Source organism: Mangifera indica, chromosome 4 (assembly GCF_011075055.1).
Source record: "Mangifera indica cultivar Alphonso chromosome 4, CATAS_Mindica_2.1, whole genome shotgun sequence".
Lineage (NCBI taxonomy): Eukaryota > Viridiplantae > Streptophyta > Magnoliopsida > Sapindales > Anacardiaceae > Mangifera > Mangifera indica.
The window spans coordinates 3,712,498-3,740,453 of NC_058140.1; the positions used below are offsets into that span (position 1 = coordinate 3,712,498).

General features: G+C 32.0%; 2 protein-coding genes across 2 annotated transcripts; one reads left to right on the forward strand and one right to left on the reverse strand.

Annotated features, from left to right (window-relative positions):
- The first annotated feature begins 12,843 nt into the window (after window positions 1-12,843).
- LOC123212689 (RNA demethylase ALKBH10B-like) lies at window positions 12,844-19,754 on the forward strand. The gene is made up of 8 exons (XM_044631822.1): window positions 12,844-13,510; window positions 14,290-14,415; window positions 14,739-14,836; window positions 14,927-15,044; window positions 17,233-17,352; window positions 17,460-17,572; window positions 17,654-17,808; window positions 18,714-19,754. The coding sequence occupies exons 1-8, from the start codon at window positions 13,075-13,077 to the stop codon at window positions 19,441-19,443; spliced, it is 1,896 nt and encodes a 631-aa protein (XP_044487757.1). The 5' UTR covers window positions 12,844-13,074; the 3' UTR covers window positions 19,444-19,754.
- Window positions 19,755-24,645: 4,891 nt separating this feature from the next.
- LOC123213162 (purple acid phosphatase 8-like) lies at window positions 24,646-27,014 on the reverse strand. The gene is made up of 7 exons (XM_044632540.1): window positions 26,749-27,014; window positions 25,947-26,103; window positions 25,756-25,863; window positions 25,478-25,605; window positions 25,212-25,340; window positions 25,064-25,131; window positions 24,646-24,991 (listed from the first exon to the last, which is right to left on the reverse strand). Exons 1-7 carry the CDS (start codon window positions 26,941-26,943, stop codon window positions 24,778-24,780), a joined length of 999 nt encoding a protein of 332 aa, XP_044488475.1. The 5' UTR covers window positions 26,944-27,014; the 3' UTR covers window positions 24,646-24,777.
- Window positions 27,015-27,956: the final 942 nt, after the last annotated feature.

The following is a 27,956-nucleotide window of genomic DNA, read 5'->3' on the forward strand; positions in this document are numbered from 1 at the left end:
GGATATTTCAATGTATAAAATTCAAATTTCAGTTTTGTTTTTTTGAATTTCGTTATTTTAGGATATATCGACTCGTATTTTCAAATTTTTGAATGATTTTTCGATTGTTCATGTTCTAGGGAATTTTAAAGTATAGAATTCGAATTTCAGTTTTGTTTTTCGAATTTTGTTATTTTAGGATATATCGACTCATATTTTTAGATTTTTGAATGATTTTTCAATAGTTCACATTTTAGGATATTTCAACATATAGAATTCAAATTTCAGTTCTACTTTTTTAAATTTCGTCATTTTAGGATATATCGATGCGTATTTTCAAATTTTCAAACGATTTTTTGATTGTTTACATTTTAGAAAATTTTAACATATATAATTCCAATTTCATCATTTTAAGGTATATAAACTTATTTTTTTAGATTTTTGAATAATTTTTCGATTGTTTAGGGTCTAAAGTATTTCAACATATAGAAGTTGAATTTCGTCATTTTAGGATATTTCGACTCGTATTTTCAAATGATTTTTTGATTGTTCATATTTTACGGTATTTTAACGTATAGAATTCAAATTTTAGTTTTATTTTTTTGAATTTCGTCATTTTAGAATATTTCGACTCATATTTTTAGACTTTTGAACAATTTTCGAATGATTTTTCGATTGTTCACGTTCTAGGGAATTTCAACGTATAAAATTCGAATTTCAGTTTTGTTTTTTCAAATTTGGTTATTTTAGGATATATCGATTCATATTTTTAGATTTTTGAATAATTTTTCAATTGTTCACATTTTAGGGTATTCAACATATAGAATTCGAATTTTAGTTCTGCTTTTTTGAATTTCGTCATCTTAGGATATATCGATGCGTATTTTCAGATTTTCAAACAATTTTTTGATTGTTTACATTTTAGAAAGTTTCAACATATAGAATTCAAATTTCGTTATTTTAAGGTATATCGACTTATTTTTTCAGATTTTAAACAATTTTTTGATTGTTTAGGGCTAAAGTATTTCAACATATAGAAGTCAAATTTCCGTTCTATTTTGTCGAATTTTGTCATTTTAGGATATTTCGACTCGTATTTTCAAATTTTCAAATGATTTTTTGATTGTTCATATTTTAGGGTATTTCAACGTATAGAATTCGAATTTTAGTTTTATTTTTTTGAATTTCGTCATTTTAGGATATTTCGATTCATATTTTTAGATTTTTGAACGATTTTCGAATGATTTTTTGATTGTTCACGTTCTAGGGAATTTCAATGTATAGAATTCGAATTTCAGTTTTGTTTTTTGAATTTTTTCATTTTAGGATATTTCGACTCATATATTTAGATTTTTGAATGATTTTTGAATGTTCACATTCTAGGGAATTTCAACGTATAGAATTCGAATTTTAGTTCTGTTTTTTCCATTTTTGTCATTTTAGGATATATCAACTCATATTTTTAGATTTTTGAATGATTTTTCAATTGTTCACATTTTAGGGTATTTCAATATTTAGAAAACAAATTTCAGTTGCGTTTTTAAAATTTTTGCCATATTAGAATACATCGATTTGAATTTTTCAAATTTTCGAATGATTTTTGGGGGATGACAGTTTCATTGTTCAAATTTTTGTCATTTTTTTGTTTTTATATTTTTTATCTTTCCATATTTTTTTATTTGTCATTTCTATATTTGTTTACATATATATTTTTTTATGTCTTACGAATTTTTAAAATTTTTCGCAGGATACTTCTCGTAAAAGAAAATGTGTCGAAGGCGAGCTACGAGTCCCCCATGAGTCAAGACACTTTCAGGCAGAGATTATATGTCGTGTACAATGCACCGCATTGTCCAAGATTAGGTCCGCACTGACGCCGAATCAGCTTCGATTGTTTGAGAGGACATGTTTGGGGCATCTCCTTCGTCTATCCGATACCAAAATTTTCAGAGTGTTGGTTCATGCATTTTTCCTACAACAGCTACATCGGCCCTCCATCAGAGATAAGTTATCGTTTAGGGTTAATAGGGTTGACGTAAGATTCAACCTGTTTGAGTTTTTTCTGATGATGAGACTATCATTTAGTCGACTCACTGCTCTTTCATCGTATATTCCCCGCTTATCTGGACATAGGATCAAAGATACATACTTTTGAGGTTGTCCGAAGGTGTAGTATCACGACATAGAACATTTTTTTTTCGAGGCCATAGGGTGATGATGATATTGATGCTGTCAAGATGGCCTTACTATATTGCCTTCATATGGTGTTGTTAGGGAATGATCGACGAAGAAAGTATCTACCGAATATTTACAGTTGGGTGATCATCTGAATGGGTATACTAGGGTATGCTAACATTTGTGAGTACATCGGTATGCCAGATGCGCATTCCTCCTCATCGTCTTTGATGCCTCCCTCTATAGGTCCTAAGGCTTCTCCAGTCATGCCACCTTTAGATATACCTGTCGGCACTGTTATGACATTTGAGGAGCCTACTTAGCCCCTTGTTATGGAGCAACCTTCATGTCCCCCTGTAGTTCAGAGCCCAACAGTCCAAACTGTAGACCTTTCTGGGGTTGAGGACCGTGCTATCCATCCTATCACAAGGGAGTGTCGCGGACTGGGGCACTATGATTTTACGTGAGATTTCTTGTGGTTGATTTGAAACATTTCACCGACTTTGGATTTGGTTGCATGTATATACCACTGATAGTTTTCAGTCTCACACTTAATATCCCATCGCCCCTTGTTAGACTTCTTGACCTTATATTGAACTCCTTTTAGTAAGGCAAATTATTTCACAATATCTTTCAACTGTACTTTATTATGGAAAATGTCATCAAACTTTACAACATTCTCCTCTTGAATAGATCTTGTACCACTTGATGATGTTGATGGCTATGGAGATAAATCAGGAAACCACCTAAATGGATTAGTGGGGACATTGTCAAAAAATAGCCCAGAATAATTTGCACCACCAAAATAGGATCTTTAAGTTGTAAACTGTTTATCCCCTCAGTAACAGGTGGCTTATGCTCGGGCTCTGCCTCTTCAAAAGGAATATCAGTCATGTCATTTCCATTAAAGTTACCCTAGTCGGGAACTTTATTTTCCTCTCCATGAGCCCTTGAGTTTGCAATGTGCAATGCGCCATTACTGAAATCAATCAAGGTTTTCAAATCATATTCTTTTTTCTGTCCACTAATTTCTTCTTCTTCTTTTTCTTCTTCCTTTTGTCCTTCAATTGAGGTACATATAACAAAAATAAGAATATATTTTTATAAGTATTGAGATATATCAATAAGACCCTGTACATCTTCATCATTTTGGATCTGTACGGGACAGTCAAACTTAATTTTTCTTGGCTTCATTGATAGTTGACGGTAGTTTTTCATTGGATTAAGACTGCAAGACTCCTTCAAAAGCTGAATAAATCCCTCAAATGTTGTTTCAGAAGAAATTTTAATCAATAGTTTAGATACTCTAACATATTTTATTGTGTTGTCATCACCTTGAATCATTCTCCTTGGTAATGAACCGATGCATAACCAACTATTTTAATTATCAATCCTACAATGACAAATTTTTTAGAAAAAATTAATCATTTATAACAAAAAATCCACAATAACCATTTAAAACAGTCTTACAATGATTAATATCAAAATATCCCCTATAATTATCTAACGTTTTGTTTCATTTAACCCCCTATCATTATTTTGTATCAAAATGCATTTATCTATTCTTAACATTTCATTTAAAATGTTCTTATAATGTTTAATATTAAAATACCCCCCATATTTTTTAAACATTTCATTTACCTCCGTAATTATTTAACCTTTAATTTTACACCTTTGTATATTGTCTTGTATGAAAATGTATCTATCTATTGTTAACATATCATTTAAATCCATCTTACAATATTTAATATCAAAATACCCCATATTTTTTTAACATTTCACTTTTCCCCTATAATTATCTAATATTTCATTTAACACCCTTGTATATTGTCTTGTATCAAAATATGTTTTTATTTAAATCCTTCATATATTATGTAATATCAATATAGCCCCATAATTTTGTAACATTTCATTTAGCCCCCTTATATTTTTCTAACCTTTTTTTAATACCCTTGTATATTGTTTTGTATCAAAATACATCTATCTATTCTTAACATATTATTTAAATCCTTCATCTATTATGTAATATAAAAAAACCCCCATATTTTTTTAACATTTCATTTAACCCCCTATAATTATATAACCTTTCATTTAACACCTTTGTATGTTGTCTTGCATCAAAATACATCTATCTATTTTTAACCTATTATTTAAATCCTTCATATATTATCTAATATCAATATAGCCCCATATTTTGATAATATTTCATTTAGCCCCCCCATATTTATCTAACCTTTCATTTAATACCTCGTAGTTGTCTTGTATTAAAATACATCTATTTATTCTTAACACATTATTTAATCCTTCATATATTATGTACTATTAACATACCCCCATATTTTTTCTAAATTTCATTTAACCCTCTATAATTATTGAACCTTTCATTTAACATTCTTGTATGTTATCTTGTATCAAAATACATCCATCTATTCTTAACCTATTTTTAAATCCTTCATATACTATGTAATATCAAAATACCCTCATATTTTTCTAATATTTTATTTTATCCCCTATAATTACCTAAATTTCATTTAACACTCTTGTATGTTGTCTCATATCAAAATGCATCTATCTATTTCTAACATTTCATTTATAATGTTCTCACAATGTTTAATATCAAAATACCCTTCATATTTTTATAACATTTCATTTGACCCTTCATAATTATCTAACACTTCATTTAACACCCTTGTATGTTGTCTTGTATTAAAATATACCTATCTATTATTAACATGTTATTTAAATCCTTTATATATTATATATTACCAAAATGTCCCCATATTTTTTTAACATTTTATTTAACCCATAAATTATTATCTAATATTCAAATACCCCCTTTACATGACATACAAACTAGATTTAAAAAATAAAATTAAGTTTTAAGTTAAAATTCATATAAATACCTTTTTTTTTATAAACTAACTTTTTTTTATTTAAATTTAAAAATACGAACTTCTTCCTTTCGAACGAACTTTTAGTAATTGATATTGAGTATAAATGAGAGTGAGAGTGAGTGTTTGAGTGATATAAGAAGTGTGTGTAATAAAAGTGCGAGTGAGAGTGAGAGGGTTTATATAGATGTTGTGAAAGGTAATTTTGGTATTTTAAAAAAATTTTAGGGCATTTTTGCTTAGAAATAGGAAAAATAGGCATTTTTGCTTAAGAATAGGAAAAATGAGCATTTTTGCTTAATAAAATGGTAAAATGGGCATTTAATATAATTTCCTTCAAAATAATTCTTTCACATATATTGAAACATTATTGTATATGCATTATATACATTGAAGGAGTTGTTGAAAAAAAAATTACAGTAAATAATTTCCTAAACTAAAGTGTAGAATAAAGGAACAAAAGTAAGGGGTGTTGACCGTAGGATCAGTCTCCCAATGGTTTTCCTTAATCTTGGGTGTAATTGACGATGGGAATTTTCTAGATTCATGAAAACCTCCCTCAAGCTATTGCGTTGAAGAGAACACTATCAAGCTTGCCTTATTGATGATTCCCAAGTCAGTGACAACATGCCTCCCTCAAGTCAATTTCTTGCAAAAGAAAGCAAAATTGGCCACTTCCAAGAGCCTTGGTAAATATGTTAGTGAGTTATTGTGAGATGACACATGGAGTAGATTAAGTAATTTGGCTTGATATTGAAGTCGAATGTAATGAAAGTCAGCTCCGATGTACTTCATTTTTTCATGGAAGACTGAATTTAAAACAACGTGGACTGTCATATTATTGTCGCATAGTAAATCAATAGGTTGAGGAATTTTGACTAACATGTTATTCAATAAATGGACAACCAAACAATTTCTTTAGTAGTTTTGGTCATAACTTTGTATTCAACTTTGATAAAAGGTAAGGACATTGTAGGTTATCTTTTGGACCTCCATGTTATGGATGCATGTTCAGAAACGTGATGAACCTTATGATAAAATGTCTTGTGAAAGGATATGAACTCTAATTAGTGTCACTATAATCTTAAAAAACTAGAATATTGTTGGTTGGAAAGAAAATCCCTTGTTGAATCATTGAGGCAACATATTGAACCATCTATTTAGCTAAAAATAGGAATGAAATTCATGCCTAAAGTAGAAATTGCCTAAGAAGATGGACTCCTATGCCAAATCGAGTCTTGTCATGGTGAGATACTAAGTCATCTCCATCTTTAGTGTTTGTGCTAAAGTGTTGCGGAATAAAGATTCTTATTGCCTTTTTGTTTTTGAGATCAACTTCTTCTAGGATATCCCATACATATACTTATGTTGGTTAAGGAATATTCTTTTGTGGGAGCATTTGACTTCCAATTAAAAGAAAAAAAAAAGAAAAGTACTTAAATCTTTAACATGAAAACACATTTGGAGGTAGAGTTTGTAATCTACACAAGCTTTTGCACTATTTTTTGCAATTACATGATCATCGACATGGACTTAAACAAGTAATCGATAGTCACGAGTAGTCATGGTAAATAAGGAATTATCAGAAAAGCTTTGCTTGAACCATAAGTAAGTCATAAGAGAGTCTCCTAAACCACTGGCATGAGGCTTGTTTTAAGCCATAGAGTGCCTCGTGAAATTTGCAAATCATTCTTCTTTTTGTTGGTGCAAGGCCTAGTGGAATTGTCATGAAGACTTTTTCTTCAAGGTCTCCATTTGAGAAGGCGTTATTAACATCAAGTCGGTGAAGTTTCCACTTTTCTACGATGGCCACAATGAGGAAATGTTTTACTGTTGTGAATTTAGCTACTAGTGAGAAACTCTCACTAATACCAAGACCTGTGCTTGGTTAAAGCCCATAACAATGATACATGCTTTATAGTGCTCAATGGTTTTGTTGGCATTATGTTTTATCTTGTATACCCATTTTTATCCTATAGCCTTCTTTCTGTGAGGGAATGGTACAATGCTCCTGGTTTCATCTTCTTAGAAAGCCTTCAACTACTTTGCCATGGCATCTTGCCGATTTGTGATTCACATTGCTTTCTCAAAGCTAGAAACGCTGGCAAATGAAGACAAGACCAAGTTGTTTTAGCTTGACAGAGGTATTCTTTTCATCTAAAGTGGATGAGTTTATGTTCTAGGATATAAAATCTTCAAAAAAAAAAAAAAAAACTTGGTCAAAGAGTGCTAATACACAAATTGAGCAGGCCATATGGGGCAATGACATAAGAGAGATGTTAGTGCAAACTATTATTGGCCATAGATGCAGGAAGAGGTGAAACAATTTGTGAGCAGTTGTCTAGTGTGTCTTCAAGACAAGACAAAATAAAAATCCAAGAGGATTACTGGAGCCAATGTTGACACTCGAGAGACCTTGTGTGAGTATTAACATGGATTTTACCATTACTTTGTTAATTTTAGAGAGGTGTGGCTCAATTATTATGGTAATCAACTGATATCCAAGTATGAAACCACCATGGCACCAAAGTAATGCATAACTGAAGACACAACTAAGTTGTTTTTTAAGCACATAGTGAAGTACTAGGGATTACTACAATCAATCATTAGTGATCAAACTCATGATCCATGGGGAAATTATGGACAAAGTTGTTTAAACACGTGATCTACCAATATATGGTAATTATGACATGATAAATGGAGGCATTGGATTTTTCATAAAGGACATGGTAATTATGAAGATTTTGATGGGCCAACACAAATCCACATGCTCAGTTCGTAAGGCATTGTTGTGGAAGTATGAGGGCTTATTTTCCGTTGTCAAGTTGAAAATGTTGATTATTAGTTGAGACAGCCTTTGAGACTCAATTTTTACCTAATCTTCCACATGAGTTTTTTAAGGCCTTATCATGGAGACACAAAAGATCTTTATAAAAAGGAGCCAAAATGAGTACCAATTGACACCACCTCCACCCACAACAAAGATATATAGGCCATGCTCAAACATAAGACACAAGGGCAATTCAAAAGTAGAATGACAATCCAAGTTGTGAGTATCTAGTAAAGTGGAAGGGTAGCTGATTGAGAAACTAGTTGGGAAGCCTGAGCATGCATTTTGGAAATTTTAAATAAAGACTCAAGAGTTTCATAATATGACTTCACAATGAGAGAATCACATGATTAGGTGGGGGAGAATGTCATGTCCAACCCAAGTCTAAATCCAAATTTGTATGAGACCTAATTCTAAATCTAAAGGCTTGACCCAAAAGAGGAAAAAATTATGCCAAAAAATATTTCTTAAAGCTTTAGGAATATTTCTTCACCAAATAAATAGTTTAATGATAATATGGTTTTAACTCTTATAATGCAAATTTTAGTTGTCTATTTAAGTGGGTATGTATGGATTTGGAACCGTTGGATCTCTCCATAAAATAGTACATATAGTTAACTTTACTTGATGTATTTTCATTCAATTCTAAGCACTATATTTAATTAAGAACACTTCTATCTGTCTAATGACTACATTATTATCAAATACTTATTGAGATCAAACACATAATCTTTCTTTATTGGTTTTAGATTATAGCATATCTAATTAAATTGAATATATATTTATATATATATACATGCATATGTACATTGCCCTCTTCAATACATACTTGTATTGGCTCTCATCAAACTTGCTCTTAGATAATTTTCTTTTTGTATTGCCTTTCCTTTATACTAATTAATGTTCTTTTTAGCAATGTATTACTACAGAAGACTTTTGCAGAGCAAATAATGCAAAAAATCCACTAACTCAATACATTTTCTTTGTTTATAATAAAATAATACATAAAAACACGCATTTTCACATATGTTATAGGGTAAAAATAGTTATTATATATGAAGATCCCAAGTATAAGGTATAAGATTTAGATCCTACATTAAAAAATATAATGTGGGGTTTATGGTCTTGGGCTTTCCTATCTCAATAGCTAGTTTTTTATGTGTGATTCTCCTAAGGTTCGTATCATTTGATATCAGAGCTATCACCATATCTTTCAGTTATAATTGTGCGATGCGGGTGGTGAGGCTGGCATTACAATGTTTGCTCGGGGCTATCACGGAGCGAGCACACAACCAACCTGTGTAGGCGTTGGAGCTACGATGCATGACGATATGTTAGGATTTCAAATGTAAGGTATGAGATTTGGATCCCCCATTGAAAAATATAGATAACTAGTATGAAGTTTATTTGGTCTTGAACTCTCCTATCTCAATAGTTAGCTTTTGAGGTGTAATTTTCTTAAGGTTCGTATCATTATTATTTCTTGGAAACAAGTTTGGCTTATTGTCAAAATTCCATATTTATTTGTGCATTGATTTTGCGAGGAAATTATCATAGTTTAGACTAAAAATAGTTGAATTTGGTTAAAGTTAATCGTTTACTTTGAATTATTTTGTTCACGGTAAGACATAGTTGTGATGGTAACATTTGTTTCACACTTGGTAATATTTATTATCATTTATATATAATTTACATCAATAAAATTATATATATATATATATATATATATATATATATATATATATATATATATATATATATATATATATAATATATAATTTAAACATATAGATAATATATCATCGTGTGATTGAATGATTTTGAATTAAAAATAAAGTAATATTCAATCACATGATAACGCATCATCTAAATACTTAAATTGTATACAAAAAATATGTACACATAGTATTACTCAATTTATATTTTCATCAAAACATATGTTTGAAATATTATGTTTTAAAAATCAACAATGCTATGTACATTCAATGTCGAGTACTCAATTGGATATATAAGTAATGTGTTATATTATATAATTAGATTTTAATTTAGAGCAATATTATGTATATCTATTTTAAGTATACAAATAATATATATTTATTTGTTTTATCACGTGATTAAGTATTATATTATCGTTAATTTAAAATCATTCAATTACATGATGACACATACTAAATATGTATTCATTTGTGTACACAAAGTAAATATGCATACTTTTATTGTTTACAAATAAAACTATACGTATATATTTTTTGTATATAATTTAGATATACAGATAATACGTTATAATGTGATTAAATGATTTTAAATTAAAAATAAAATAATATTTAATTATATAATAATATATCATCGATATACTTAAATTATATATAAAAAATATATAAACGTGCCATTGCATTTTGTGTTAAACGTTAAATATGCTTAACACTTTACATTTTTTTTATTGGAATTATAAAAAATTCATTAAATCTAATCATTCAAAAAAAAAAAAAAATCAAACTAACATTTGAATTATAGTTTAAATAATATAGGCCAAATGAGTTATTCCCACCAAAGGTTTTAATGTAAACCCAAACTTATCTCAATTAATTTTTGAAAATTCAAATATCTATTTATCTATTAGTTTTAGTTGTTATAGCTAGGAATAAAATCGTTATTTAGTTTTAAATATTAAAAAAACTAAAATATTATCACATTTGCCTCATAGATTTAAAAACTAACAAATTTCTCTCCACCCAAGTTTGGAAAGTGATCATTTAGCCCTTAGGGTTTCTCTTTTACGTTCCTTCTTCGATAAGCTTTCTTCGGTGACAATCGACCTTCTTCCTTGGTTGCGGATGACCACCGATACCAGTTGCAACTTCCTCTGTCATGGACGACTACCAAGACTGACCAAAATAGTCAAATTTTCACACATGGAGCTTTTTGAAACAATGACTAATCAAGATAAAGATCGGTGCAAAACTTCGATCTTTGGCATCCATGGTCTTCGAGAAACTCAAACCGATGTTTTCTAAAGATGAAGGATGCAAAAGATCAATGTTTTGCGTTGATCTTTGTTGCGATTCGTCGTCATTTTAGGAAGCTTTGTTTGTGAAAATTCGACCATTTTGGTTGAACTTTCAATAGTTTCCACGTCCAAAAACCACCAGGGAAGGAGGAGAGATGCCATCGAAGAGAAACACCAGGATGAACGGTTGTCGAAAAGATGAAATGAAGTTTTGGGGTACAAGTGCAATGTTTCAAAGTTTGAAGGAGGTGGTTGTTCATTCTAAAAATATAAAACCCTAAAAACATAATTGATTGGGGTGAAAGATTAATTTTTTAAAATTAAGCTAGGGGGAAATGGTTAGATTTTAAAGCTAAGGGGGAAAAAGGAAAAGTTTTTCTTTGTTTAAATAAAAATCTCTAAATGATAATTTTACCTTTAATTGTAACAGCCAAAACTAACAGATAAATGGATATTTAGATTTTCAAATGTTAGCAAGTTTGAGTTTACACTAAACTTTAGATAGGATTTAGCCATTTGGCCAATAATTTATAATCTAAAATTAGATTATTTACAGGTGGGTGGATATTTAAAAAAGGTCAAAGGGTTATTTCTCACCTATGACCTAATTTCTGTTAAAAATCTTAGTTAGCGTTAGGGGAAAAATCGTTATTTATTAAAAAAATTTAAAAAATTAAAGTTTTATTATTTTTTCTCTCAATGTATAAAAATCTCACAATTTCAAGATACACGGTCTTTTTGTCAATGGAGATGAAGAGACGACGCCTCTTCATCTCTCATTGATGAAGCTGAAGATTTGTTTGTCAGAGATGGTCGTTGCCTTTTCGTCTCGTCTTCAGATGGTCATCATCACTAGAGTTAGTTGCTGGAGAGGGGAAAAAGAAAACCTATAGATATGAGGGTGAAATGGTCACTTTTCAAAACCTGAAAACTTCAGTTAAGGAAAAAATTGTGAGATTTTTAAATCTAGAGAGGAAAATATGATAAAATTTTAATTTTTAAAATTTTTTTGGTAAATGACAATTCAACCTCTAACCATAATTGAAATTTTTAACAGAAATTAGATTATAGGTAAGTGTTTGAGTTTTTAAAACCCCATTAGTGTGTATTTATCTTTATATTAAAACTTGAGTGAGAAATAATCATTTGACCTTTAAAAAAATATACTTCAAATTTCAACAGACTGCTAAAGTAGTCTCACGATGTGCATTTTTAGCACTAGATTAAATCTAGGTCAAACCTATTTCAAGGTATAATTTGAGATTAGTTTGAATACAAAAAAATTAATTTGAAATTATGAGTTAAAACTGGAATTCAATTAAAAAATAATTTAACTTTAGATTTGATTTAAATCAACTCAAATTCAAATATTTGAATCAATGTATTTTATAAAAAAAAAATTCAATTCTTAGCTTAATCTTCACTTGTTTGATTCGAATTCAAGTATCTTTAGTCAAATCTAACCCTAGGGGAATAATATGATACCCTAGATTAATAACATGAGATAATACATCTATTTTCTTAAAATGAATCCACTTAACCTCATAAGATGCATTTCAATGCAAAACGTAAATCTCGAATCAAATCCAATGCCATATCTAGATTAGAAATATAGAACATCATCTCATTAATTTATTATATTTCATAAATATATCAAGTTCCAAATATTAACATATTTATTTGTTTTTAAATATATGTAATTTCTCACCAAAAAGAAAAAGAGAACTTCAAATGTCAATATTAATGTTATATATCAAGTTTGCAAAAGTGAAAGTTAAAAAATAGATAAGTTAACAAAATTTAAACTCTAAACCAAATTCCAAAATTAGAAAATGAAATTCTAACAAAGTAGGAAACTCTTAGTTAAGCAGTTAAGCGTTTGATGAAATATTTTTCAAAATTCCGAAATTGCCCATCTACACAATAGAATATTCGTTGTGGTACTACTTAGCTCCCAAAACCACGCTTAACACCAGAGAGAGAAAGAGAGAGCCACCATTTGAGACCATACAGATGCGTGCTTCATAAGCCATTTCCATTCAATTCCAAACCCTAGATCTCTTAACTCTTAACTATTCACTCTTCCAAACTTACCCTTTTCAGATCTGTACAATTCCTTATTCTGGGTTGATCCCAAGATTTCATTTTGGTTTAATTTGGATCTTAAATTTATGTTCTTGTTTTAGTCAGCTATGGCAATGCCATCCGGGAATGTGGTTTTATCCGATAACAAAATGCAGTTCCCTGATGAGCGAGATGGGTTTATTTTCTGGTTGAGGAGTGAGTTTGCCGCTGCTAATGCTATAATTGACGCTCTTTGTCACCATTTGCGTGCAGTTGGTGAGGGTGGAGAATATGATTTAGTCATGAGTTACATTCAAAACAGGAGGTCTCATTGGTCCCAAGTTCTCCATATGCAGCAGTATTTTCCTGTTGGTGATGTGTTGTATGCTTTGCAACAAGTGACTTGGAAAAAACAACCGAGGTTCTTTGAGCCATTCAGCTATAACAAGAATAGTAAGAGATCTAGTGGGTATGTTAAGAGGGATTCGTATAAGTCAAGTGTGGATAAGGATAATCAACCCGTTGATGCAAATTCTTCAGTTTCGGATACTAATGATAAGATAGGTAATTGCCCTTTGGATAATGTAAATGGGTCTATTTTGTTTTGATTACTGTTTTAGAGATGCATTTGGGCTTGTGATTTCATCTGTGTTACTTTGACCGCGTAACTAACTTGTGATCATATATGTATGTTTTTTATGTGGTTCAGTTTCGGATACTATTGGTAAGATAGGTAATTGCTTTTTGGATAATGTAAATGGGTTAATGTTGTTTTGATTACTGGTTTGGAGATGCATTTGGGCTTGTGATTTCATCTGTGTTACTTTGACCGCGTAACTAACTTGTGACCGTATATGTATGTTTTTTATGTGGATATTATGTTTTACGATTTTGGAAAGTAGATTTTGTTTTATTAATATAAATTAGCGTGTATTAATGTAAATTGAATTACCTGTGCATCACTATCTTACTTTGAAGCAACTTTTATAAATTGGACGTTATATTATGGCAATTAATTTATTGTGTTGTATCCTTTTAGGTTTATTCTTCTCTCTTTTTTTCTTTTACTTCATTTGAAAGATACCTGTACTGTCACCTTCAGAGCCTGATTATGGTCTTGCATTCAATCATCAATGGCAGTACTTTTCATGAGGTTTGCTGCTAATTGTATATCATGTATTTCTATACTTGTATAATAAAATTAAGTTGCATGATTCTTGGTTCTTTCAAGCTCTTAACGAAGTTTCTTAGATAGTAAAATAATAAAATTGATTTTTTTCACAGTTTGTTACATCAGTTTGATCTAAATCATTTTTTATTTGGAAAATCACTGTGTGGAGCAGATGCTGTTACTAAAGCTCCTGAAGATGGCAGCTCAAAGAATTCAGGGGATTCAGAAATTTCTAAGTCTGCTAATTCGGAACCTAAAGCTGAGGCGTCAGATGACGGATGCACCCCAAGCCCCAAAGGTATATCCTCTTTTGTTTTCTTGTTCTACATGGGCAGGTGGGGTGCAAGTTGTTGATGATTATTTAGCTATGTAAACTATTGAGTATTGAGGGTTCATTTGTCACCACGATTGAGGACTGAATCATACACTATTGTTTATCTTGATTATGTTTTTAATTTAAACTTAAATTGTTACTTAATAAAACTCTTTTTAAACTCTTATGTCATGTTTGTGTATATGTGCTCCTTATACTCCCCCTTTCTTTGGCATTGTGCTTGTTATGCAAAATAATTTAATAACATTATTTATTCCACTTACCTGGATCTCTGAATGTTCTTTCAGAGAAGGATTCACATTCCGTTCAAAATCAGATTGAGAAGCAGAATCTCACAACAGCTCCAAAAACTTTTGTCCGTTCAGAGATGTATGATGGAAAGATGGTATTGACTTTTTACTCGTTTCTTGATTATAATTTACAATTTATCTTGTTTTATCTTCTGCTAAGCTCCTATACTATTCTATTTTTTAAGGTTAATGTGGTTGATGGGCTTAAATTATATGAAGAACTTTGTGCTAATTCAGAAGTTTCAACGCTTCTTTCAATGGTTAATGATTTAAGAGCTGCAGGAAAAAGAGGTCAAATTCAAGGCAAGTTTGCTGACTCATTTTCTTCGTTTAAGATAGAAGTATATTTATCTCTCTTAACTCTCCCTGCTCCTTCCATTGCACTCTATGATCTTTGGAACTTTACTTTTCTTGGAAATTTGAGATTATCGCATGAATTATGTTAGAACCATCTCAGGGCAACATATGTTTTAGAGACATGGGAGTTTTGTCTCTGGACACATAGTTTGACCAATGGGTGCCATTACTTTTTTAGAACAGTAAAATAAAAAAAATTGTTATGTGTCACACTCCATTACAGTGATTCAGCTAGTGGCTTTGCTCTGTAAGTTACAATTAGGATTGCTTGAGTTATTTGGTCTAGACCTGTCATAAGGTCTGTTTAAACTTGGTTAAACATGGTTTATTTAGTTCTTGTTCTAATTCTAATGTGCTTGATTTTACAGTCTCATACTTGCTGCATCTAGTTAATACTTTGATACATGTGTGAGACTATGTGGATGTGGTTCGAGTAAAGAACTGTTTAAAGGCATTTATTATTGAAGCAAGGTTTAGTGCATGGCTGTTGATTCTAATATTAAAAAGATACCATGCTTGTGTGGCCGTGCTAGTTATTCCTTAAGATTTTAATAGCTCTTGCAAAATTGCACTTGGTTGTAGCCATCCACCCCTTAGTTTTCTGATAGTACCATGCCGCTTATAATTCTTAAACCTTAGTTTTTGATGTAACTTTGCATTGTATGGATTGTTATATATCGGTACAAAATCATATTAAATGTTACATTCCCCATAGGTGAGACCTACCCTTCTCCTCATGTTGCTTTTAGGATGTCCAAGACAAACCCTGAAGTTTCCTGACAAAAAGCATCAGACATTATTTTTTATTTTGGCCAGTGGTGTCGTGAGTATGGGAATTTTTTCTTGTATTTGAAATCCAAATTTCTTGGACTTGTTTTTCTTGAATAATTCTATTATCGATGATGTGAGTTCTAGATAGTGTGGGCTTTGGTCATATGGACCAAAGAACTATCATGTGGTAGCATCAGAGTGGGTTGTAGTTGTGCATGATTTGATCTGAAAGAATTTCCTATAAATACACCTATGAGTTTTAGATATTTTTGTCTAGTAATTTCTTGGATCTCAGCCCCAAAGCCCCTGGGAAATTACTTTGATTTTCAAAATGTTCCAATTGTAAGAAAGAAATTTTTCATGGTATCAAAGAAGAAAGAAGAATGTATCCACTTATATTATTACTTGAAATAAGAATGGATGCTGAGTAAGAATGGTTGAGCTGAATGCTGAGAGCCTTGATATTATGAATTGGCCTGGCTTGGTGATTAATCTCATTAGTTATTGTGGTCTGATCTTAGGGCATATGCAACAATGGTTAATCAGTCATTGGGGTGTTTAACTTGATTTTTTAAATATCTTATTGGGCTTAATGATGGAACTGATACCTAACCCAGCCTGGCATGTAAGCCTTGCATCCACTGGTACTTTTGCACATATCATTTGTGCCATCCTATCACTCTTTTTCCTAAAATTTGTCTTCTGGTTTGAGATCCGCATTTATATTGTCTGCACTTTGTTGAAGCAGTGACAGGTAAACAATGGTGTTGACAATAGTAAAATGTTCTGCAATAAGATGATAGATTTATTCAGAGAAAGCAAAAGATATTTTCTTTCATGCCTGTGCTTTTGTATGTGAGCCATGTACAGCTCCTGAAATTTTTCTGCAATATGATTCAGTAGTTCATCTTTGCTACTTACCATTGTCTTTAGGTTTGCAAGTTTCTTCTTGGTGTCAGGAAAAGAACTCATTCAGGCCTTTTTATTTTTTAATTTTTCAAGTCCATTGATCGATTTTTGTTAAAGTTTTTCTTCTAATTTACCAAAGAGAGTCTAGGCATATGATAAAGGATGGTGTGCTTTTCTTGTTCCGTTATTTGAATATATTTTATTGATCTTATGGCATGTAAAAGTTGTATCTTGTGAAGTCAATAGTATGTCAGTTTTGCAACAATGATGGCTAGAACCCATAATTTTTTCATGCAGTATGAATCCTGATGCCGATAATTTATGTGCACTCTCTGCAACATTCTGATTGACAGCTTGATAGTGTTACAATTGCTCCTTCAATCATTATTTTTTCTTATTACTAAATCTTTAGATTTGGTTGAAAACTATTAAAAAGTCTATCCTTTTAACACAGGCCAAGCATATGTGGTCTCAAAGAGGCCAATGAAGGGACACGGAAGAGAGATGATTCAATTGGGCCTCCCAATTGCAGATGCACCTCCAGAAGATGAAAATGCAGTAGGGACCTCTAAAGGCAAGTGCCATTTTCTGAGGAGCTTCTTTTCTGTTTCGTAATTCGTGGTTTTGAACAATAAAGACCCATTAATCTTTGTAACAATTTTGCATAAACATGTTTTACAGATCGGAGAATAGAACCCATTCCTGCCTTGCTTCAAGATGTTATTGAACGCTTAGTTGGCATGCAAATTATGACAGTAAAGCCAGATTCATGCATCATTGATTTCTATAATGAGGTTGCTTAATGGATTTTACTTAATGGTTAAAGATAAATCTACAAGATGATAGCTAAGCTAATAATGTGAGTATTTTTGTAGGGTGATCACTCACAGCCTCACATTTGGCCGCATTGGTTTGGACGGCCTGTTAGCACCCTGTTCCTGACAGATTGTGAAATGACCTTTGGCAGAATGATTGGAGCAGACCATCCTGGAGATTATAGAGGCGCCCTTAAGCTTTCTCTGGCTCCTGGGTATTTATCTTAACCTCTACTCTACCTTTCTTGCTTGATGCCGTTTGTAATACTTGAGCTTTCTCCAAAAAGAATTATCATAACTTGAAAATTTGATGTGTCTCAAACTAGGGCCAGTATGTGGAACTAGCTAAATGGTTTTCAGTCTTAAACTGAGCAGGTAATATTGCAATCAGTGTCAGCGGCGCTACATCCTTGGTTGTGTGGCATTTGTAATACATTCTTTCCCAATGCTGCTTCTCCAGAGCTAAGATTGTGCAGTTTTATTATATGATTCCCTACCGGGACATGGAATATAATTTACAAATATTGAATGCCTTGTAGTCATTGGACATATTGAAATTATGTCTCTTTCCCATGGATATACCTCATGTTTTCTTCTTGTGAAATTAGTACCTTGAGTCATCCATTGATTTGTACAGTCTACCATTGTTTCAGTTTTCTGGTTGGTAGCCAATGATGCAATTATAATCCTTAACAAACTAGGCTTTTGGTTTCAAACAAGAGGACAAATGGTTTAATATCTGCTTGGGTTGCTTGGGATAATATATCCCTCTAGTAATGTTATGTCTGACAAAATTGTCGAGTTTGGGAGTAACTCTAGTTTTAGAATTCAGTGAACGTATGGCAAAGGTTGGAGAATTTTTAGGAAAATAATCCTTACCTGATTTAAGCCATTCCCCTTACCTGAGCTGTCCAGTCAGGATTTCGGTAGAATGGAGCTTGAAAATGTGTTTAATTTTTTAAACCAACACAAGTTGTTGATGATAATAAATTAACATTGTATCAATCTTTTCATTTGATATTTAATTACTTGAATCAGCATCTTTATTTATTTGTTAATTCATTAGTTTAGTTTCCCCAGAGGTCTTACATTCTTGGTTTTCTCTTTTCCTTTATTACAGATCTCTACTGGTAATGCAAGGAAAGTCTGCGGATTTTGCTAAACATGCAATTCCTTCAATCCGAAAACAGCGCATACTTGTTACTTTTACCAAGTCTCAACCAAAGAAATTTACGGCAAGTGATGATCAGCGTCTTACTTCATCTGTATTAGCCCCTTTGCCACACTGGGTTCCACCACCCAGTAGATCCCCTAATCGTATTCACAATCCTGTTGGCCCCAAGCATTATTCATCAGTTCCAACAACTGGTGTACTGCCTGCACCAATTCGGACATCAATTCCTCCACCAAATGGTGTTCAGCCCCTCTATGTTACCCCCTCAGTTGCCCAAGGAATGGCTTTCCCCGCACCAGTCTCCATCCCAGCTGGATCAACTGGATGGGCCGCAGCTCCACCAAGGCATCCTCCTCGCCTTCCTGTACCTGGCACTGGAGTTTTCTTTCCTCCATCAGGCTCTGCTAGTTCTTCATCTCCTCAACAACTATCAACAACTGCACCTGAGATTAATTCAACCACAGAATTGGCTTCCCTTGCAGATAAAGAAAATGGTGTCGGGAAACCCAACCATCATACAAATGCTTCTCCAAAGGAGAAGCTGGATGGAATAACAGATGGACAAGACTGCAATGGAAGTGTAGATGGAACTGGTGGCATTAAAGCTGCAATGAAGGAAGAACAACATCAAAGTGTTGATGATACTGCAGCAAGCAAGACAGTCGGTACAGTATAAAGCACAGGGGGGGGGGGGGGGGGAGAGAGAGAGAGAGAGAGAGAGTACTATATTCGTGGAAAGGGGAGGGAAGATGGAGTAGGCTGCGAACTGCAACGAGTTTGAAGCAAATGTAAAGAGCGGCGAAATTCAGATCTTTTGACATTTTATACTAGTATGGAGGACACAAAGGGGAAGAGGAACTGCACAATTCTCCTTGCAATTCCTTACCTTGTGGTTCTCTATTCCGTTTTTGTTGTTTTATTATATCAACACTCTTACACTTGTTGGAAAACTCAATTCTTAATTTAGATGTGTCTCTTATTTCTTTCTGTTTTTTGAAGTTCAAACTAGTTTTGTTGCTTTCTTGCTGGATAGCAAGCTGATTATGCCACATGAGCATATATAGGAAACACCAACCAGTTATGCATCAGAATCCTTGTAATGTGCATTTTCATGTTGACCCACTTTGATTTTGTAACGTCGATTTTTATATTTATTTTTTCAACTTTGCATATGGGTTTTACAGAAACCAGATTATTGGGTGATGATAATTTCCTATTCTCAAGGATAATGTGCAGAGCTTCATCTGTTACTAAAATCTTTCTTAGATAAAATAATAAAATATAAACTAGAATCTTGAATATCAAAATTATAACAAAGCAAGATTTTGATTCATTTAAACAAGTAACGTTGATTATTGGGAGATTCTCATTAATACTCAAAATCGTGACAGAAATCATCAAAAAAATTCTGGTTATCGACTTCAACTCACAGGGTGAAAATGGTGCCAAAGAAGGCTACAAACTAGTCTATTTGTTAAATATTCAATTCCTGAGCTACTGATATGTTGCAAGCAGTGGTCATGCCCATTTATATACGTATTCACATTGTTTTCCTCCAATAAGTCAAAATATTTATGTTAGAATTTTGGTTAATAAGATGAATAGATAGATTTTCTTAGTATTCTTAGATTATAAATTGTTAAAAGTCCCTTGAAAATACTTACCTCAAGGACTGGGAGAAGGTACAATTGGAGCTTCTTTGGTGACACCATGATGCCCACCACTTTTAATTATATGGTGTCTACTATTTTCCATTTTGCCGTTCACTCCCTTAATGTTACATTCACATCCTATGCATTTCACAAGCTATCGAAAACCACTTAAAAACTTCAATATTAATTATAAGGCCAAAGGACTATTTCCCACCCAAACTATGTTGAATTCTCAAAATTCTCCCCGTTAACTTGAAAAATATCATTTACCCACTCATAACCGGTTAAATTTAACGGAACCCTAACCCTTGAAAATTTAATCTCATTTTTCCCCCTAAAAGTTTAAAACCTAACATTTTATCCCTTAAGCCAAGTTTGAAAAGATCACATTTCCCCCCTAGAGTTTAGTTTCAAAACCCGTTCACTTTCTCCGACGCCATCGCCAGCCGTCTCTCCCTCCCGACGGATGATATATAGATTAGCAGTGAGGAAGAGTAAATGGACCACCACTGCCATGACCACGCTAGGAATGGCAATTTGGGCCTAACTTTAGGGATCTTGACCCTCCCTGACCCTAACCAAAAGGGGATTTCCTGATAGAAACAGGGAAGGGGATGAGGATGAAAAAAATCCTCACAATGTGGGACGGGCCAGGGATGGGGATCATGTGTCCCCTCCCCACCTAGCTCCTTCCCCTCCCTGCCTCCATTCTCATCCCTTTATATTAATATATTTATTTAAAATACTAATATATTTTTTATAGTTTTAAATTATTTATGTTTTTCAAATTTATTTAGATTTTTGTTGTATATATTAAAATAGTTAATATATTATATCTGTGATATTTGAAATAGTGGGTTAATTTTAATTTTACTTAATTATATTATTTAATATATTTATATTGTGTTTAGAAAGTAAAAAAAAGAGATTTTTTGTTGCATGTATGGGAAGGGGATTTTTCTCTGCGGGGATGGAGAGGAGATTTTTCTTTGCAATGAGGGGACGGGGAATCATTTTTATCCCCGTAGTGGGGACGGAGATTGATATCCCCTACGAGGATGGGGAAGGGGATTGAGATCCCCTCCCTACCCCTCTCCGTTGTCATCCCTAGACCACGCCCACGCCCACGCCCATGCCCACTTTTATTTTTACCACAAAAGTTATGCTTACCAACGGATTTAGATTAGCCTGAAGATTGTGAAAAGGATCAAGAAGCAGTCATAGCAACAATTGAAGTAGACAAAGCAGAGTGTCTATTTTGAAGTGTTTTCACAAGGCAGAATATCATACAATTCATCAAAGGTGGTGGTCAGTCGAAAATGCAATGAAGTGATGAAAGATTGGTACTTGAAACCTTTGAAGAATCAAATTACTCAGTCACGCAAACTCAAGTGTGCACAAGAAAGCTATAATATTGATGCTTACGCTTCCATTTCCTGTATTTGTCGTTGAGTGTGGCGATATCATCTTCCCAGATGAAGATGACTCGTCTTCCTAGAGAGAGACGGGTCATCTTGTCGTCGTATAGGAAGACGATTTCTCTTTCTAGACGACGTCTTTCGATGTCGGATGGGTTGGGGTAAAGTTGAGGTGAGCCGTCAGAGGAAAGGAAACCATCGAGAGGGAGAAATGGCCGGCGATAGCGTCAGAGAAACTGAACGAGTTTTGAAACTAAACCCTAGAGGGGTAATGTAATTTTTTCAAACTTGGTTTAGGGGAGAAAAGTTAGTTTTTTAAATTTTGGGAGAAAAATAAAATCATATTTAAGTTTAATTTTAATATTAAATATAAAATAACGATTTTATTCTTAAAATTAACATATTTAAACAGTCATAGATAGGTAAAAAAGATTTTCAAAGTTAACAGAGAAAACTTTGAGAATTCAACATAGTTTGGGTGGAAAATAGTCCTCTGGCCTAATTATAATTACTATTTACTAAACAAATGATTAGACATGTTAAACAATTTTGTGTGTGGGCTATATTAGGGCTCTTAGCGTCTAGCATGCAAAAAATGAAAAATAATTAAAAAATTTAAAAATATATAGATATGTAAAATAGTGGATCGTCCGTTAGAGACTCACAAAGGCACAATTTAGGGTACAAAAGATTGTGCTGAATTTAGCTAAACATGGCTCATTATCGCTAGTAACTTTCTAGAATGAATTTCGCGAACAAAATTGCCTTGCTTCGTTAACATATGAAAATTGAGAGGGGTAAAAGGATACTATATATGACTTGAAGGCGTTTGGTGATCAACTTTGCGGAAACTATAAGGCAATTTGTAGCTCTGTGGATTGTTACTAATTATATGATTTGACAATGACAATCTTAATTAATTTCCCACATGATCAACTTGGAAATGGTCAAAGTATAAAAAATTGTCAAAAATAAAGGTTGGTTGGGCAAATAAAAACATTGATTAAGATATTATTTTTCTTTTCAATATTAGAGAGTTCCTCGGGAAAATCCATGTCTGCAGTTGGACTTGACGTGAAAAGAAATACGGGAATTGCAGAAATAGGAAGAAAGAATTTGATTTATATAATAAAACACGTTAGGATCGATTTCGTACGTTTCACTCAGGATGCCAATGATTGAAGTTATGTTCACTTGTAATTTTAATTTCTCTAATTTTCATCTATTACGTCAAGCACGATTCGTTTAAAACTGGACCCTTTTTCTTTTTTTTTTTTGGGAATTAATGAAAAATTCTAATAATATATTGTTTCTCTTCTTGAGCTAATAAAATTTGTTGGCTAAATTGAATTAATTTTGTGGTCTTAAAGGAGGTTTAAGTGGATGTTGGCTAGCGGTCATGGCTTGTCTATGGCTAGCAATAGCAATGTTGAAAACGGCGTTTTGTAACATGCAAAAGAAATTTTTTTCTGTAACAAAATATATAAAAAAAAAAAAATTGAGTTATGATTATAGATATGTTGGACATAAATGAAGTCTTTACCAATGAACAAATTGTATATAATAAAATTAAGACTATAATTTACCTAAAAGACTATTGGAATGTCCTTTGAATATTATGTCTTTTAGATGATCCGATTTTCACAATAAATAATGTACGTGTATTTTCAAAAGTCATTCATTTGGAGAATCTTTACATGAAACTTAAATATATCGTATCATTAAAAATGTCATTGAATGGATAAGAGGAATTATGAACTATTTACTTTAATTTTCATAACTTTTCATTAAGTGTTTTTTTAGAACAATTGTTATAAAAATAAACCGTTTGGATGAGTGTGTTAAAATTTAATTGAAATGAAAATTTTTTAAGTTAAAACATGATTCAAGATGAATTGTAATTTTATATTTAAGATTTAGATGTATTTCTTCAGCTTTTTGAATTATTGTCCTGTATCATTTTGAACAGAAAAATGGGGCCGGATTAATGTTTTCCTTGTATTGCAAGATATCTCCTAACTCCTAAACCAACAAAATTTGATAATATGGGCAGAGTAAATCATGAAGAAGAAAAGTGGGAAAAAAAGAAAATACCCAATTTGGGTTGGGCAGTGTTTAAGCTCTTTGTATAATGCTATGTAAATTTTTGTTAAATTGGCGTGACATTGTGTTTAAATTTGTTTGAAAATATCATATATCTTTATAAATTCAATTACTTCACGTAAGAACAATTGCAAAGAAAATTCTTCCTCAATAAACCAATAAGGGATCGGCATGTGATGTTATCTTGTAAATATGATGAAACATTTATTTGAGCTGATCCTTTTGTCTCAAAATACGGAGGACGGGGACGTGGATCAATTGAATTAATTAGTTTCAACTTTAAAGGAGACAAGCTTTTTCTCCTTTTGGTTGGTGGGTTGATTTGAACTTTTATGGAGACTTTTTGAGAAATTATATTGGGGTCTTAGTCATACAAGGACTTGTTTAGAATATGCTTGAGATTATGTCTTTTGTTGATATGAAAATCTGCATCAACAATAATTAAGCAAGATCATGGTTGAGATCTTGTGAACTAAATGAACATAGTGGCATTTTTTAAATGGCTCGATTTGTTGTTTGATAATCTACATCCATTATTATGTTATTTATGTATTTGAAGAATTCAGACAGAGTATTGATATTTAAATTATTTAATCAGTTATTATCATTGCATAAATAGTATAATTGAAATAATTATGGTTAATTTAATTAAAAAAAGCAGGGTATATAAATCCGATTAATGACTTGACTTCATGAACCATGCCATTAAAAAGGTCACAATGGATTTTATAGTTTCAACTATAAAAATACAACTAATACAATTAGTACAACATACCCATTACATTACATTACATTGACAAGTTCAGATAATTATACAATCAGCAGGTAATTAGATATCTAAACAGAAGAGTCAAGGATTTTGGTAGTGGACCATTTGTGCAAGACATTGCCAAAAATATCATAGAAAATTACATCAATCTGTGTTTCTGTAATTTGGACTGACACGAACCCTTGTCCATCGTAATAGAATTTCATTTCCTGTGGATTCCACCATTTTACATCACCTCTCCATGCCTTCGATCCTCCTCCACTTGTTAAAAATTCAATTCCGCTGCACATATAAAAAACATAATTAGAATAATGTTATCAAATTTATATAGATAATTACGTATGAAAACATTACCTGTCAGTGCTGCTGATGTGTTCCAAGCAATGGTCATGACCATTGATGTAAAGATCGACATCATTTGCCTGGAGAATTTAACACAAAAATTAATTACTTGTTAATTAATTAGACTTATTAACAGAATTAAGCCTAAATGATTAATTACCTCAAGTATGGGAAGAAGTTGCAGAACAAGCTCTTGAGTGATACCATGATGGCCTACACTTTTGATTGTGTGATGACCTACTACTATCTTCCACTTGGCTGTTGATTTTTTTAGTGCTGACTCTACATCCTGCAATACATATTATAAAATAAACATGTGGTTATATGTGTCATTAGATATTTATCTAATTAAATTTTCTCGATGAAAGGTTTTTTTTTTTTTTACAATATTTGTAAATATTGTGATAAATTAGTTTGAAAGTTTACCTGTAGGAGATTTGAGAGGTATTGCTTTCTGGGTTCAATGCCCCTCCAATCGTAAGTCTCACCCTCTGTCTCTGTGAAGTATTTATCAACAAAAGGAGTGGTATCCACAAAGAATGTTTCTACAATTTCTGCCAACATAATAAGAAATTTAAAACACTTTGAAATATATAGTAAAAAAAGTAATTAATTTGAAAAACAACAGAGGTGAGCTTGGATTTATGGATTTCTGGATTACAGAAGGAAAAAAAATTGTGAAGAGAAAGGTATGTATGTCTTACCGGAATTAACAATAAAAGATCTATAGCAAATCCATCTGCTGTCTATTTCTTTGAGGATAGGACTCAATTGAGCCTCAACATCACCCCGATAATCATGATTTCCCAAAACTATAACACAATAAATTTAGAAAAATAATGTTATTTTAAAACTTTTTAACAAATAAAATTAAGTAATTACCAGTGTATATTACCCGTGTACCAGGGTTTGTGGAGGCTTGGAGAAGTGTATATGTTAACAAATGAGTCAAAAAATGCATCATCATCCACACCAGTTAATCCATTTTCATAGAAATTATCTCCAGTTGAGATTACAAAATCAATGTCCAGCTTCTCTCCAATTATTCCCATCTGCAAAAAGTTACCATATATATTCATGGTAAAGGTAACTTCTAAAAGGAGGTCAAAATAAAGCAATATTTCTCTTTCTCATTTTTTTAATGCATTAAAGAGTGTTGGATAGAAATCTAGTGGCTCTCAGGATTTGATAGGTGGGAAAAAGACAGAAAATTTGACCGAATATATCAATATTATTTGGACACTTAATATTTGGATTGTAGCTAATTACTTAGCTATGTTGTTTAAGTCATGTGAGAGGATTTGGAATCCAGATGGAATTATTCTTTTTCCAAAACAACTGAAAAAAAGGATAAATGATATAATATAAAGAATGAAATTGACAGAGATGATGTGTCATCATTTCACCGGATCCCAAGTCCTCTTGCAACATTCGTCAGATGAATTTATTCTCTTAAAAAATTTGTTTTGACTCGAGTAAATATCCCGGTTCAGACTTTCCCCAGAAGTTTACACACCAGTTAAAATATTCTGACAAATTAAAATTGCTAATTAAATTACGTTCTAAGAAATTGATATTTAGAAGGAAAGATGATGAAGGGTTGAATTAGAATCATGAATTAAAATAAAAAACTTTAGATTTGATCCAGAAAACTACAGTGTAGCAGAAGGAAAAATGATCTCAAAGAGGATGATCACCTGGTGAGCGACTTTCGTTTGGTTGTAGAGTCCTCTCCTTCCCCAGTCTCCGACAACCAAAATGTTAAGCGATCCATCGGCTTTGGCTGCATGTTGAAATCGCTGAAGCTCAGCTGAGCAGGGGCCAAAACACAACGCAAGAAGAGCAGCTAGCATGAGAGCTGAGGCCATGGTTTTGTTCCGCTGAGCAGGCATGAGAAATACAGAGAGAAAGAAGGAACTTTGGTTTTAGCGTATTTGTGAGGAACTCTAAACCAAAACCATATATGTATATATATATGGCTGGAATGAGGCATACAATAATTTAATTAAAAAAGATGGGCGAGTGGAAGGGGTTGTGTAATTGGTGGTCCATAATATACCAATACCCGTGCGCTTGCCATGGGGCATTACTTTGTGAGTAATGATTCACAAATGGACAAAACAATTCTCACCAGAAATGGACAAAGTTATTGGCGAAGAACCCTTTTATTATACGGCAAAGGACTATTTTCCACCTAATATGTATTTTTAAACTCATATTTGTAAGGTTTAACAAATCTAAAATTTTATTTATAATATAATTATTATTAAAATTTTTTATTAAAAACAGAAATAAAACTATTATTTTATTAATAATATTAAAAAAAAATTTATTATATTTTCTCTCTTATGTTTTAAAAACTAACAATTTCATTCTTATGTAAAGTTTTTTAATTTTAAAAAGTCATATTTTTCTCTCTAAATTTTTTATTCAACTCTCCGACTACTATCTCTAACACTAATGACTTCTCCTTTCCACCCTAAGGTTTTCTAATGGTTGGTGCACTGGAGAACTCTTTGTCGTCAGTTTTCTTCGTTTTCAATGAAGAGAGCTATTTCAAATTGCTTCTCATGCACCAACCAATGGTTTAGAGTAGAGAAGAAAGGTTGTCGACACCGAAGATGGTGGTCAGAGGAGAGAAGAAAAAAACCCTAAGGTTTTAAGGAGAGAGAAATGTGACATTTCAAAGGTAAAAAACTTTATATAGAAGTGCAATGTTAATTTTTAAAACTTAAGAGGAAAATTATAATAAATTTTATTTTTTTTAATATTATCAATAAAATGACAATTTTATCCTTATTTCTAATAAAAAATTTTAACTTTAGTTAATCAATAAATAAAACTTTGAGTTTTTCAAATTTTATAAGTATAACTTTGAGAACACAACTAAATTTGGATGAAAAAT

Bases quoted from the DNA above. Each gene is read 5' to 3' on its own strand.
- LOC123213162 (XM_044632540.1), bottom strand. From the start codon at position 26,943: ATGCCTGCTCAGCGGAACAAAACCATGGCCTCAGCTCTCATGCTAGCT. The intron at 26,104-26,748 runs GTGATCATCCTC...AACTTTTTGCAG, and splicing joins AAACGAAAGTCGCTCACCAG to ATGGGAATAATTGGAGAGAA. The intron at 25,341-25,477 runs GTAAACTTTCAA...TATGTATTGCAG, and splicing joins ACCTCTCAAATCTCCTACAG to GATGTAGAGTCAGCACTAAA.
- LOC123212689 (XM_044631822.1), top strand. From the start codon at position 13,075: ATGGCAATGCCATCCGGGAATGTGGTTTTATCCGATAACAAAATGCAG. The intron at 14,837-14,926 runs GTATTGACTTTT...CTATTTTTTAAG, and splicing joins AGATGTATGATGGAAAGATG to GTTAATGTGGTTGATGGGCT. The intron at 15,045-17,232 runs GCAAGTTTGCTG...CTTTTAACACAG, and splicing joins AAAAAGAGGTCAAATTCAAG to GCCAAGCATATGTGGTCTCA.